Source organism: Biomphalaria glabrata, chromosome 10 (genome assembly GCF_947242115.1).
Source record: "Biomphalaria glabrata chromosome 10, xgBioGlab47.1, whole genome shotgun sequence".
Classification (NCBI taxonomy): domain Eukaryota; kingdom Metazoa; phylum Mollusca; class Gastropoda; family Planorbidae; genus Biomphalaria; species Biomphalaria glabrata.
Genome location: NC_074720.1, coordinates 37,843,995 through 37,859,769, shown reverse-complemented (window position 1 = coordinate 37,859,769; position 15,775 = coordinate 37,843,995). Strand labels below are relative to the sequence as shown.

The 15,775-nt window shown below is 32.8% G+C and overlaps 2 protein-coding genes across 2 annotated transcripts in view; one reads left to right on the top strand and one right to left on the bottom strand.

The window, feature by feature from the left end:
- LOC106060930 (adenosine deaminase AGSA-like) overlaps positions 1–1,403 on the top strand; it is a 29,664-nt gene extending 28,261 nt beyond the window's left edge. Inside the window, exons 11-12 of the mRNA XM_056043806.1 lie at positions 103–305; positions 1,183–1,403. Of these exons, the coding sequence (XP_055899781.1) occupies positions 103–305; positions 1,183–1,303 (324 nt within the window). The 3' untranslated portion in view covers positions 1,304–1,403. The remainder of the gene's footprint in view (positions 1–102; positions 306–1,182) is intronic.
- Positions 1,404–2,144: 741 nt separating this feature from the next.
- Positions 2,145–15,449, bottom strand: LOC106060920 (serine/threonine-protein kinase PLK1). Its single transcript, XM_013218954.2, has 13 exons — positions 15,190–15,449; positions 12,880–12,987; positions 12,523–12,639; positions 11,475–11,692; positions 11,220–11,315; positions 10,761–10,960; positions 9,961–10,095; positions 9,722–9,829; positions 9,532–9,630; positions 9,081–9,234; positions 8,515–8,644; positions 7,182–7,298; positions 2,145–4,675 (listed from the first exon to the last, which is right to left on the bottom strand). The coding sequence occupies exons 1-13, from the start codon at positions 15,298–15,300 to the stop codon at positions 4,445–4,447; spliced, it is 1,824 nt and encodes a 607-aa protein (XP_013074408.2). The 5' UTR covers positions 15,301–15,449; the 3' UTR covers positions 2,145–4,444.
- Positions 15,450–15,775: the final 326 nt, after the last annotated feature.

Sequence of the window (15,775 nt, the reverse complement as noted above, 5' to 3'; positions counted from 1 at the left end):
TTGAGGCGCCATTTGCCACTTCTCCGATTAGTGATAACGGTTCCTAGGGGCCCCCATATCTGAGCCATGAATACGTGTATGTCTATTTTCTCTTCACTTCAGCTCCTGGGTCTTGTGAATGATTTGAGGAACCACCCCATGGCAGTACTTATGGCCGACGGCTTCCCGGTGGTTATCAGCTCCGACGACCCTGCCACCTGGGAGGCGGCGCCACTGTCGCACGATTTTTTCATGGCTTTCATGGACCTGTCCGGGCGCGACACTGGACTCAGCTTCCTCAAGCAGCTGGCGTTGAATTCCATTGAGTGGGTATTATTTGTCAACATGATTATCATTGTGTAGTTGCCATATAGTTATAGTTCTTGTACTTGTCCCACGTGTCTTGTTAGTGTAGATGGTATTTGTCATTTAAATATTGTCACGTGAATCTATTTCTGGCATTGACCGGAGAACTATTGTTTTGTGTTGTCTGTCTGTCGTATTCATATCTCAATAACATACGACCAGACTGTGTCGACCTTTAAACTCGTTTGAACGTCATCTCCAGCTACCACCATTAATTCGACCTTTAAATGTGTAAGAACGTCCACTACCTCTACGAATTCGACCTTTGCACTTAGGTGAACGGCGACGTCATCTACCACTACTATTTGGGCTATTTCCTAAATGCATTAATTGAAAACTAACTAGATTTACAACTGGTATATTTAGAATTGGGGGCATAGTGGCTGAGTGGTAGAGCGCTTAATTTCTGGACCGGGGATCGAATTCTGGGATTTTTAATTTCGGGATCTTTGGGCGCCTCTGAGTCCACCTAGCTCTAATGGGTACATGAAATTCGTTGGAAAAGTAAAGGCGGTTGGTCGTTGTGCTGGCCACATGACACCCTCGTTAAATGTAGGCTTAAGAAACAGATGATCTTTACATCATCTGCCCTATACATCACAAGGTCTGAAAGGGGAACTTAACTTTTATATTTAGAATTATTTGCTTGATATAAGCAAAAAAAAAAAAAATTCAATTGCGAAGATTCTCGAATTTTTATTACCCAGTATTTATCAACAGAAAAACAAAAGATTACCATTGGTAGCTAGTGTACATACCTAAATAAGTAATGGTAGCTTAGTGCGAACATGTAACTGAAGGATACATAATACTGTCTACTTGTTATGTTCTCTAAAGGTACAGTGCGATGAGTTCTAATGAGAAGATTCAAGCCAGAGCTTTATGGCAGACCAAATGGGACACGTTTATAAGAGAGGTCATTGCTGAGCTGACCAGCGGTCAAATTGTTGGGAGATAAACATCTGCTACATCCATTCAATGGCTCTAAATAGATCTAGTAGCTACACTAACTACTGTCTTAAGACCACACAAATATAAATATGTATTGTGAAAAATAATGGGTGGTCTGTTGTAAATGGTTTGTAATCTAGATCTGCATGTCCAGTCCAGCCTATCATCTGCACTAGCTAGACTTAACATCAAGAAATAGATCTAATAGTTTTCTTTTAAACTTGTTATTTTGGTTACAAACTCCTTTTGACAGGATGGTTTATAATGATCACTGAACTATAAAAATGGTTAAGGCCTCCAGCAGAAACTTTATAAACTATTATTGAATCAAATGTATTCAGTAGCATACAAGCAAAGTATTTGTGGGCCCCCTTCCTGTAGGTTTAATGTGACAAAAAAAACAAATTTAGTAATCCTCAACTGAACTAAATATAAAATAGTATTCAACTTCACTAAGGGTATTGCATACAAATACATAGTAACTTTTTTCCTACTAAGGAAAATGGTCATGAACCCCCTTCAAGCCATGGATTCTACCGAACTGCAATTTGTATCAGTTACCTGTGCCATAGGCAATTCTATCATAGAACAAATCTTGTGTAGCAGAGCTAATGTGAATGCTATAAGAGCACTAAGTGCTCCCCAACAATTAGCTAGTTTCAAGGCGTTTAAGTCTCTGCTCAAGAGTTTAGTGTGTGATGCTACTTAGACAATGAAAGTAACTACATTTCTAGAGAGATCTGTTTGGTTCATAACCAAGAGTGAAGCAGAGTTGGACCAAAAATTGGATTTATTTTATCATGTCATTGATACGCATTCAACAAAATATGCAATGAATCACTAACACGTTTCTTTGGTCCAATCAATGTTTATTGCTGACCTCATACCTCAAAACTATGTCCAGCTGTGTGTCCACTGGTGAAGGCCAGAAACTAGATCAATGAAAGCACTCACATGATTTCATCCAGTCTTCATTCTCATGTCTGGACAATAACAAATGCACCCACTACAGAGTTCCATTAGAGCATCATATGGGATGTGAGAACAAAATGAGACAAATACTTTGCCTTCCATTCTCAATTTACTATGATATAAAATAGGCAGCCAATGCAACTGTAGTTAGCCATTCTGAACTAGCTACATTTAGAAAATACATTCACGGGTCCAGTCTACCAATAACCCACCACACTTCAGACACAAGTAAACAAAACATACCAGACTTGCTAACTGCATACAAAATTCTAGCAAATGTTTGCCAGTCTACCAATAACCCACCACACTTCAGACACAAGTAAACAAAACATACCAGACTTGCTAACTGCATACAAAATTCTAGCAAATGTTTGCACAGGTATAGCAACTAATTTAAACTACATTATACACTCTACTTAAGCTTTCTTTCAATTTGCTTACTTCTGACACCAATTAATGCACACTGCTTAACCTGCTGACATTTACCAGAATGATTCTTTTAAGACTTTGGTTTGCAACGGTGGACTTAGCAAGTCTGGGATGTAGTACAAATTCAAATGTTGAATACAAAACATGGTAACTACAAATGATGATTAGATAATCCAAACAAAGTCCATAGATAGTTAATTTCAAACATATTTACAGGTTATTGGGGGTGCATACTTGCATAAAAAGCCTACATGAATGTCAAATAGAAATGTGGGCAGCACTTTGTGCAATGAAACGCTGCACTTGAAATATTTAGTGAGATAATACAATACTCACTTGAAACCTAGTTGAGATTAAGAATGATTGAAAGCCCCTTGTCAAAGAGCTAAAAAAAAAAATCACAGTTACTTAAAACCTTGCAATGGTCACACAAGTCTAGTTAACTAATATTTTCCACAGCAAACATTCCCAGCCAATTAGAACATTAATACTTTTTTTTTTAAAGTTCATTTAAAAGTATTCAATTGAAATAAATCTGCTTCCATAAAAAAAAAAGGGATGAAAAGCCCAACAAATTGTTTGATAGCATATATGTTGCTTACTTTTAAACATAAAAACAAGACTATTTTAACACTTTAACATAATTCAAGGCTCTGATTCTTGAAAGATTTTTTCTTTTAATTTGTTATTGAACACATGTAGATGATTAGGAAACAATGCAATAAAATCAAAATCACTGAAACAAAAACAAAGCAAGAGACCTATAAATTTGACTAATCCAGGAAAAACAAGATAACTCAAGGAATTAAATAAATAATGGCAATCAAAAAGGCCAGATTTCTGCTCCTAGAAATATCCATGTCAAATGTAGTGAGCATAAACCTAAATTCACTACAAGCCAACACCAACAAATAATATGGACAATATGGAAATTCTGAAAATTACCACAGAAAGTGTGAGAAAATTTATTTTGGGGAAAGTAGTGCATGAAAACGCAGAGAATTGTGTAATTTAAGTTCGGGCAAATATTATAAATTATAAAAAAAAAATGTGTAATGTTAACCCCTAGAAAAAAAAATCAAGCTTTAAAGAGAAATAAGGAACACAAAGTTTTTCATTCTATGAATGAAGACATAATCTTTAAGGTTTTCAAAAGAAACAAGATATCAAATAAAACAGAATTCACCAAAGAGCCCACACAGATATCTTACAATTACAAGTTGAATGGCCTCTGTGGAGCAAATGTCAGGGCTGTTTAACAATGACCCCTTTACAAATCATTAAGTACATGGGTCAATGACCCCTTTACAATTCATTAAGAACGTGGGTACGTTTATGACCATCACAAAAGAAAAAAAAATGCATTCACGTTTAAAATTGTCCAAGTGAAGCTTTAGCTTTCAGCTTCCTTACCTTCAACAAAACTTTCAAGAAAGTCTTGACTCACACAAAAGGAAAACAAATATTCCACTAGAAACTTCAGAGTGGAAAATAAAATGTACAAATCCTGAATGCTCCTTCAAAACAAAACATTTTTTGAATGAAAAAAAAAATAAAAAAAATAACAATGCCCCAAATTAGGAAAGCCATATACAAGTTCTTTCACAACAGGTCACAGTGGTATCTACTAGTCTACTACATGTCTTTACAAACATCTAACTGTTGTATAGTTTACTGAACACTTTAACTTCTCCAAACAAGAGCAGGGGTGAGGATTCAATGTTGCAAAATAAATAACACATCTGTCCTATGAAGCGGCAGACTTGGCCCTGTTAGAGCTACTAGCTGACTTGGAATTGATCAGCCTTTCAACCATTGTGCGGGCATAGCGCAGGCGGCTGGCCAAGTCCCTTGAACAGCCATATTTTTCTATAAGATTCAGTCGATATGTGCGGAACTCCCTCTTCTCATCAATGTATGTAACTGCTGCCATCAAGGGACACACAATGACTTTGGTGTGATCTTGGAAAAAGTTGATCTGAAAACAAAAAGAGATTTATTAGGCTAGGAATATTTTGGACCTATTCGTCAGCTCTTAAGCAATCATTTGCCTCACAACAGACTAAATGCAACATTTGGGGCCTAGTAAAATTCTGTCTGTAGTTATTAAAAGTTCTAGTTATTCTGATAAAGTGTTAAGTAATGAGCATTTCTCCTTTCTAGCCATTGACTGAGAGTCAAGACTTTCTGGACACAGGCAAATAAAATTTTCTATGCAAAAAAAAAGAAGTGTTCTTCACCTTCTATATTAATAATACAGTGATGGGAACAGACTTTGAACAAATTTTTGGAAATTTTGTACACCCACGTTTTATAACTGGCCAGTCGCAGCGACTTAAAAAAAATATGTTGTTGAATTTTTTTTAAATCATGTAAAATTAATTATATTTAATATTTTCTTTAAATAATGTTGTATTACATATACATATACACTGTATAAGCTTTACTGCACACATGCACAACACAAATTGCATGCAATTATTGTTTGTACATATTGATGAGAAGAAGTAGCTTTTTGCAGATGCTTTATATCTGGGTCCATTCTGAGCATTCTATAATAGATAACTGCTTTACTGGTATTGTAACAACTTCTCTCTCAAACAACTATAAAGTTAATGTGTTTGAAAATCAAAACATGCTTGAGTTTTGGAAATACTAGGAGTATGAGCTACACTTCTGTTTGTATCACTGTTTATTAAACTTTTTACAAGAAGCCCACCAAAAATGCTTTGAAAAGCCATTGAGAGAAAGCAGCTGAATCTCTGCTGAGTTCTTAAGAAAGACAAGCAAGAACAAACAGACGAGGAGCAATGCTTAGAGGAAGAACATTTTTTAGCAATAAAACTGCATTTTGAGGCTTCCGTAATGTCTCTTTTTCATGCTGATCCAAGTTGTTTATAAGAAGTGGATCTCTTACCACACTGGGGGCTTTTAAGGCATTAGTAATGATTAGTTATTAGTTAGAGAAACAAACTTTCATATATATTTCTCACTATAGATCTAGATATATCTATAGTCTAGATCTACTTAAATCTAACTTAGTTCTAGATCTCTAGTGACTCTAGATCTAATATATTACTATTATTCTATTATATTCTAACAGAAACAGACTTATACTCAGAAACTCACTATGTGACTATAGTCATGTAAAATAGGCCTAAATCTTTATTACTATATAGATGGCCAGTAGGTCTACTAGATCAAGATATTATTATAGATCTAGAGGTCTAAATCTAATCCCATTTGAACTCATGGAATGTCAGCAGGCAGGGTTCAAATTAGAAATAATCTAGGGGCCATAGTAACAACAGAGCAAAAAGACGCCGGGCAATATGATGCTCTCAACTCTGTCCACTCTGATTACTTTTCAAAAGCTAGGTCTAGACTTTGATCTATAAGACAATATGATTATGAGATTTTTAAAAATATAACTTTAATTATGTCAAAAGAACGGATGTGCGCATGTTCAAAACAAATCAAATATTATTCACATTCTTCCGAAAATGGAAAAATAATAAAAATCAGATTTTTTTTTCACATTCTTCCGAAAATGGAAAAATAATAAAAATCAGATTTTTTTTTCATTTTTTTTAAAATTCTGATTTTTTTTCCCCCCAAAAAAAAATGTCGAGGAAAATTTTCTAATTTATTTTGTTAGAAAATCGAATCCGAAGAATTCTCAGAATTCCGAAAATTTTCAGAAAATTCCCATCACTGATAATAATAGTAATAATAAATTAGCTTATAAAGCGCTGTCAACAAACATGACAAGGCTAAAGACACTACGATAAACATAAGCTAGAGAGTTAAAAGGAAAAAAAAAAACGTTTCAACTTATGTCTGTCATGTAGTGAAGCATGTAGTTTGAGATCCATGGGGAGTGAGTGCCAAACCTCTGGTACATGCACTGAAAAAGCCCACAAGCCGTAACTTTTGGGGGGAAAACATGGCAGAACTAGAACTGTTGAGTCCATAGACTTGTGGAGTGATCAGTTCACTAAGGTAAAAGTGCATTTTTTTGTTGTGTATGCATTGATAACCAAGTGTGGCCAAATTATCTATTCTTGCACTTACAAGAAGCCAATGGACAAGAGAGTATTTTTGACAACAAAGCTCAAATTTTTCTGTCAATCTTTCTGGTAAAACTGAACACTTTAAATACTAACTAAATAGCATTTAGATATGCATGCTAATTATCTAGAACCCATCAAGAACATTATGGTTGAAGTAGTCTTCAAAAAGAAAAAAACTTTTTCTGTGTGTGAACAATCTTATTATAATTTTAATTACTTTAATTCATCAATGACTTATTAACTTTTGTAAAAAAAGAAAAAAATTCTTTTTTTTTTTTTTTTTGTCTTTTGTATAACTATATACTACGTTTCATATTTATGAATGTAATAGCGGAAAAGCTTTAATTAGTTCAACATTCAAAAAAATATATTTAGTGGACATAATGTCAGCAATCAATAACAAAATCTCACCTGCAATGTACCATTACTCAGGTGCAGAACAATGGCATTTCTTGTTCGAAACCATGTCCTTAAGAAAGGCAATCTGATCATTTCATCGGAATCTCGAGGTGTCATGTTTGCACCAGCCTATGTAGTGGAAATGAATGCACACATTAAGTTTTAGTCCAATATACAAAAAGATTGACATAACTAATGATCTCCAATACGACATTTTCTCCATAATGTTAAAATCTTGTACATATCAATACTATCAGCTTGTTACCAATGTAATGGAAATTTGGAAATTAATTAAATAAAATCTACATAGTATTCACATGCAGGAACACTAATTTATGAAATGAAAGGCAGACAAAGGGAATAAGGAATAAGTGTTTAAAAATTTAGAATGTACATATGGTAAAATGTCTGCATTTATTTTCAACAGTGGAAAAAAATGGGTTACTTTACAAGACTATATATGATCAGTTGTTTTTCTAAGCTTTTCAATGGGTAAAAAGTACAGTAAATTAACCCCTTAGGGGCTGTGTGATCTATGGGGCACATGATGTAAAGCTTAAGTTTCTACGACTGACAGTGTTTAAGTGACCAGCACAACTAACCGCCTTTACTTTCCCCAACTAATGTCAGGTATAGATAGCCCGTACAGAAATGGTTGTTAGAGACCTCTAGGGTAGCAAACTTTTGACTCCTGTTGGGGTGATTACGAACTTTGTTCATTGCACTGGTTGGTAATTGAAAGAACTCAAACCCTCTCACGATCCACATGTTACTCCTCAAGGGGCCACTGTAGTACATTGGAGGAATGTGGAGGAGTTATCCCAGTCTGCTCAGCCTTTGGCATCAACTCTAGTCTCAACAGTCATGGGAATCAAGCCACTGGAAATAGAGATGTGATCTACTTGGATCTCTCCCAGATAGCACAATTATTAAGGCAGGCAGGCGAAAGGAACCTTTAATTGGCCTTGAGTTTCAAGAGTCCATGACTCAACTCTCTCAACAATTACAAAAATATGTATCCATTAGAGAGGGTTGTCTGAAAAATCCTGAAATTCCAATCTTCATGGACAACCCTTGAAGCCAAGTGCTTTACCACTCAGGTACCCCAGTCCCCTTAAATGGGGTACATTTTGAATTATGTTGAATATTGAATAATCTGGATCCCTCACCCCTTACTTTATGACATTTTAATTTTCAATATTACACACCGTTCATAATAAAGAATAATATACTTGACTGTCCCAATATTGAGGATTCAAAGGCAACAACCTACCAATTACTTTTTATACACCTGTCTATTTTATAATACACTGACATCAAAAATACAAATGCCAAGGGGACTCACTTTTAGTAAATGTTCATTCATATAATTTCTGAAATATTTCAACAATGTGACTTTTTTGCTTAAAGTTTCAGGGAACTGACGAATGGTGTGATAATGTTCCTCCCCATTTCTCTCAATGTAGTGAATGTTACTGAAAAGAAATAAATGAAGTCACACAACTCTGCATATCCATGAGAATTTAGACAAATACCAATCAATGCTAAAAAGATCCCACTTGGAAAGTGAATATTTTTATTTAAAAAACCTTTTTAATTTTTTTTAAAAGTATTTTTAAATATTAAGATGCCTCCCTTTAGTACAGATCTGTCGATTTAGGACTGTGATAGTGCTTTATATTTTTGCCATAATTTAAATCTGAGATAATAAAAAAATGTATTCCCTACTTTTTTAAAGCTATCTGTAATGTATTACATTTAACTCTATGGCCATTACATTTTTAATTGATTTGATTAATACCAGCAATTATCATTTTCCTAAACACACAAGTTCAAGGCACATTCACACAGAATGAAGAGAGAAAACCCAGTACATGCTAATAAAATTTTTAAAACTAGCCTTCTACTTACTCTCCATTAGAAAGTAATGTCATTCTTGTGGAGTCATTATACAGCACACCAACACTGTTATCACACAGCTGGTAGCCCAGGCCATATTTGTCTGAGTAATCCACCCATTTACTTATCCAGTAGATAGGAATGGCTGCAGGGTCCTCACACTCATCTACAAGGGTTGAAAACAAAAACACAACTTACAAAATTGATAACTTAAAAAGAAATGACATTTTTCTTAGTAAACAAAATAAAGTCAATTATTTAAAACAACCTTTAAATATTTTACATATTATTAATAATTATTGTAACTTTAATGTTTGGAAGAGAAATTAAAATGAAACAAAAAATAAATCCTATAAATTTTTTCACAATTATTTTTTCCTCCAAAAAAAAATAAATAATGAAGCTGATAAAGATTTTACATTAAAAAATTAATATTGATAAAAAAAAAAGGAGGAAAACTGACCTAATTGGGGATTCACTCTTTCTCCAGGCTTAGAAGCAACAACAGCAGAAAGTTGACCACAGAGATCAGAGAGATAATAATCCCTGGGTTCTTCTTCAGCTGCAAAAATATTTTTTTTCACACCATTGAAATATTTGTTTTACTTCAAAAACCTAACCAAGAATCAAAGCTAAACAAAACTGCAGCTTACTTTTCCTTCCAGCCTCTGCACGGCCTTCAAGATCAGGTTCCCCTGCTCCTCTATCATTCTTTCTCTCATCTCGCTTCATTGGCTCAGCTGTGAATGGCCTTTGACCTTCTGTTATAAGAGTAATTAAAACTTACTTAAAAAAAAAATATTTTTTAATCAAGTAATGAAACCTGACATTTTAAAAGTGATTTTATCAACTAGCCAAACAAGAAAATTGAAAGAATAATTAATGAGTATACCGTTCACATCTAACAAAGGTTTTCTGGACATTCCAAGAACCACCATATCAGAGGCATCCAATGATTGCTTAATTAATCCATCAAATCTAGGCACCATGGTCAAGCAAGATGTGGGCAAGCGAGGTGGGAGATAACCTTAACAAGAAGAGGAAAATTTTATCAAACAATGCAAAACTGTCTACTAAAACACAAGTAAGCTAGTTTTTTAAAGGACTTGTTATAATTTAATTTTAACCCTCATGCCAAAAAAAAAAAAAACAACAACTGAATATTATTACCGTTAGATATCTTATGTAGCAAATAAAATTTTATAGAAAATATAATTATATCTTATTGACCCTATGGCGCCTATTTCTGTTATGAAAAGACTGTAATTTGCCAATCTAGAGATATTTTTTAATTGAAAAGAAATTAATGTTATAAAGAACAACTTTAAAATATTGAAAAATATGACTAGTTTCAAAAAAATACATACTTAAATACATTTAATATAAAAACATGGTAAAAAAAAAAATACTCAATTTCCCAGGTCCTGTTTATTTTAAAAGTATTAATAAAATAGCTAAACATATCCTAAAAAGAGAATCTCAAAGCTCTTGTTCTGAACGAAACATGATGAGCTCTTCTTAAAGGAAAGTTTTATAAAAATAATAACATCCCAACACACGCTATTGCATTAGGCTTATTCAGTGGACAATGTCTCCTATTGCAATAGGCGCTTTGGGTTAATTACATAAAGTAACCTGAAAAATTTATACCAAAATAAGTGGAGAATGAAAAATAAAAGTAAAGTACAGTACCAGATGTAAAGAATGGATCTTCAATTATCTGGTCCATGTTAGGTCGCTCTGTTGGATTGGGACGAAGCAATCGATTGATGAGATTCCTGGCAGGTATGCTTACTTTGGGTGGTATATGGTATTCATTCTTTTTAATGCGCATGTATGTATCCTTGAGGCATGATGTTTCAAAGGGAGGTTTACCCACCAACAAAGTAAATCTGAAGAAAAACATTCATTTTGATGTAATGATTTTTTTTTATTTTAGCCAAGAGAAACGTGTTTTATGGAGATAAAAAAAACAACAAATCATGAAACTTTTTTTTTTTTGTCAATATTACTTTTGGAGTAAGTCAAATGTTAAGTTATTTCCCTAACAGAACTTTAAGCTAAAGTAAATTTTACATTTTGTACTAGACATTTTTTTGGTAGTTATTTTTAAGATAAATATTTCATTATAAGAAAAGCATTGTTACATACACAATACATCCTAGTGACCAGACATCCACTTCGTAACTGTGACCTTTCTTTCCAAGAACCTCAGGAGCAATATAGTTAGGAGTTCCACACAAAGTTCTGTAAAGTTACAATAGAATACTGAACAGAAAAAATACAATTACTCATTGCTGACCAAACTTTTTTTTTTAATGTGTTAATGTTTCAATCTTTTAAAAAAACAACAATTTTTTCAAAACTAAGACAAAATGAATAAAACCAAATAAAAAGCATCCTCACTTTTTCCTTTCTCCTTCATAATCCAGTTTTGTGGCCAGCCCAAAGTCTCCTATCTTCAACTCCATCTCATCATTGAGGAAAAGATTTCCAAGTTTCAGGTCTCTATGAATAACTTTATTATTGTGAAGATACTGACAGGCTTCTATAATCTGAAGGGAAAAGTAACGGGCCTCAGGCTCTGTGACAGCCTTCCTACGCTTGTGAAGTTCCATCAAGGACTGAAATAAGTTTCACATTAACAATGAACTTTGAGATTTTAAATAATTTACATTTTATTGGCCAGTGGCAATATGTACTCTGGTTTAAACTTAAATAAAAGCTGTATTTATAAATTCACATCTGCCTCAAACAGAACTAGATCTAGTAAAACAACACAAATGTGTACATTAATAAAACCTATAGATTACAATATATATATATATATATATATATATATATATATATATATATATATATAAGTGTATTTAATTAAGCTACATAATGATCATAAGATTAACAGAATAATTACTTTAAACACTGTTAAAGTAGGATTGATTACTAGTTCTACAAGCATTAATTAGTAGGACAGATAGAGATACCACATGTTCAAAATGGAAAAACTTGCAGGGACTAACAAATGAAATGTCTGCACATTTACAGTAATACTGACTGAAACATCCACAAAAGGTACCAAGTAACAATCATGGTTTTTTTTTTTAACTATAAAAAGTTTCAGCTCCCTATAACATACCAGAGAAACCAAATTATTCTAAATAGTTCCTATCCCCACTACGTATTGGACCATCAGCATTCTGTTTTTATATATAACAACTTTAACTGTCACCCATTGGGTCTCACTAATAGCTATAACAAATTTCTACATTGTGTGATAGAAAGCAAAAAGAGAAAGGGAATGAATGCCAAGGGAAAGAAAAAAAAAACCTGCATAGGTTCAGGTTATTTTCCACACAAAACTATGACCTAATATATAATTACTTAACTATAAAATGGCTTTTAAGTTGAATACTGATATCTAACCAAAGATAAAATATAATCCAATAGTACTGACCCTTCTTCTGCACAGCTCCAGTAAGATATAAACATTCTCACTGTCTTCAAAAAATGTGTGAAACTGAACAATGTGCCTATGAGCCACACTTCGATGAATAGCGATTTCTTGGGCCATCTAGAAAATAATGATTTTGTAAGTAAATGTTTCAAAATAAATTTTTAAAGCTAATTTTATGAGACTGACATTAAACAATGTCAGGAATACACTATAGACAAACACGTTAAATGGGAACAAAGAAAAAAGAACACTAAACAAACATGAACATTTATTATTTTAAATTTAAAAAAAAAACTGTTAGTAGAAAACCGAACTTTTTTTTATAGTGGAGTAAAGAAAATAACTAAAAATACTTACCTTATCCTTCTGGTGCTGTTTTACAAGTAGAGACTTTGGAACAATCTTTCCTGCCCAAAGCTCCTTTGTATCCATATCTGTTAGTTCGTAGCATTTTGCAAATCCACCCTGTAAAAAAATTATTTTTTAAAAAGTTTTTACAGAAAATTAGGTAACCAACCTTGGTTAAATGATTTGTTTCCTAATCTCATTTCGGAAACGTTCATGTGTCTATTTATAAAATTATACAGACGAGAGCAGAATTCCTTTCTAGAAATAGAAAGCCAAAATTAATTTTAAGATAATGAAACATTTTAGAACCAATATAATGATTGACCTCAAGTTTTCGCAATGTGGCCAATGAGTTTTTTATATATTTTTTTTCTTAATTTATATACATGTATACCTTGAAATTTTAAAGAAAACTGAACTTTTGACCTGGGGGTGTGTCTCGCCCGGCTTAGCCAGCAACAAGCTTTCCTCTCACTTGTTCTATTACGCTTAATGTTAGGTCAAAACATCACCAAAAAAAAAAAAACTTTGTTAAACATACAGAATACAGTCATAATTTCTATTATACAGTCCATTGGAAAGTTTTGTTTAAGTATTTTAATGATGTAAAAACGAAAAATTGTTTTTTCACCTCCCTACTAGTACTAGAGTCTAGACTCTTAGTCTAGATCTAGCCTAAATTGGTTAATTAGATAGAATCTAGAATAGTTACTAACAGTATCTTTAATCTTACCTATGTATAATTTATTCTATACATACTCACATACTTATAGTGACTAGATCTATAGTATAATTACTAACTATATATAACTATAGATATGTGAAAATCCGTAAAACCGGAAGTAAAAAAATGCCGTCAAAATTTGAGATTCGTTTTTCTTACTTTCTGTACATAGGCCCTTGGTTGAAATCGATTATGATTTTAAATACATTGAAATCGTAGCCAAAATGGGTGAATATGGATACATTTTATATTGATGAACATTTTTTTTCATGTGGACTTGTATATGTATTTTTATTTTTACTGATACTCATTTCAGGTAAGTCCTAAGAAGTTGATTTTTTCCCCCGTAATAGATTATATATCTGGCCATATTTCTGCCAAGTTTTATCACGATACATTACTTTCTTCAATTGTTATCGATTATAATGTTGAAAACATAAATTTGCACTGCTCCTTATGGACTTTTTTTTTTTTTAAAACTAAACTTTCCTAATGAATAAAATCATGCATAGGCTAGTAGATATAACAATTATGCATGTTTCTTGATAGTTTTAGAAGAGTTTTAATGTTAGGATCTATTTTATTTATAATTTTAAAGCCAGTTTGAAAAAAATTGTTTCAGACGATTTGATCCCACTTTTTAGATATTTTGTTATTTTTCTGCCATCACAAAGCCACCATTTTGTCCACACCTCTCTGACATTTCTTGTAGCTCTAGACCCGATAATTTGTTTATTTCATCAATATTTATATTCTAAGCAAGTGGAGGTCATAAATATAAACGAAATCACACTGTGAGCTAGAAATTTACTACGAATACTAGGTCTACAATTAAATTTCTTATTTAATAAGTAGATTTATCCTCTACGAAATTCAATTCCAATTTTTTTACTTTTTGAGCAGGGGGTGTGTCTCGCTGGCTGAGCGAGCGAAACGCTCTCATCTTACATGCTCCATGTCAACCAATGCTAGGTCAAAACGCCAGAAAAAAAATCATAACTTTCTAACTGTTCAACTTAAAGTCATAATTTATACACCATTGGAAAGTTCTTTCAAAGTATTTTAATGATGTACTAACGAAAAATTGATTTTTCAAAGATAATTATTTTATTTCACATCCCTAATAACTATAATAATCAGTATTAGTATTTAGATGTATCATCTAGATCTAGTATATTTTAATTAGACCTAGTATAGTCTAGCTAGACTCTAGACTAGTATAGTATAGAATCAGAATTATTATAGAACAATTTGGGTTACAATATGAATAGACTGAATAGATTTTCAAATTCGAATAGATTATTCATATCATTATAATAGATCTACTGAGTCTACTCAATTTCTACTCAGTCCTCAGTCTAGACCTAGAATCTAGATCTAGAAGAATAATCATGTCATTGTCAAAATAGATCTAATTCACACTAAGGAGTAATATGACTTAAATTAGTAAGTGTAAAGTGTAAGGTAAGGAGGATATTTTAGACACTAAGAGTAAGAGTAAGACGGTCACAATTCACTATTCAGTTCTGACAGTGTGGCTGTCACAAATCAAATTAACAAAACCAAAACAAGACCAGACTTGTAAAACCATTCACCTTGCCAAGAAATCGTCCACGTAAATATCGCTTTCCAGTCCCTGGATCATGTAGAATTTCGGGTATTGTTTCTTTCGGGCGCCCATCATCTTTGACAACTGTACTAGCCATCACAAATCTGTAAATCTTGAGTACAACATACACTTCTATCTAAAGGAGCGAGCCACCAGTTCTTGCACGGACCTATGATTCAAATTTAGCAGCACCGAAATGTTGAAAATTCTGCGAGGTGATTGGTTGTCTATTTAACTTTAACTTTCATTGGTTGATAAGGACCTGTAGTACATGAAGGTATATTAAAAATATAAATTGCATGAAATACTTTTAAAAAAGACGAAACAAAGAAAATAATTAGGATAGGGTCTCGGACAATATTGCACAGGCGTTTATTGATCAAAGATCTAGATCTATTTATTCACACAAATTTTCGCTTACTGTAAAAATTTTTTAGATCTAGACTCTAAATCTAGATCTAAATAGATCTAGATCTATGCAATACGCTGTGCATTACAGAATTTTTGTTCCTGCACTGGCCTATATAATATTATATTTATTTTTAAAGATCTAGGTCACAGGCACACACACA

Excerpts from the sequence above, each read along its gene's own strand:
- LOC106060920 (XM_013218954.2), bottom strand. The coding sequence starts at position 15,300 with ATGGCTAGTACAGTTGTCAAAGATGATGGGCGCCCGAAAGAAACAATA. Across the intron at positions 9,235-9,531 it reads AAGAGTGAATCCCCAATTAG|ATGAGTGTGAGGACCCTGCA; the intron begins GTCAGTTTTCCT and ends CAACCCTTGTAG. Across the intron at positions 4,676-7,181 it reads TGAGTAATGGTACATTGCAG|ATCAACTTTTTCCAAGATCA; the intron begins GTGAGATTTTGT and ends TTTTGTTTTCAG.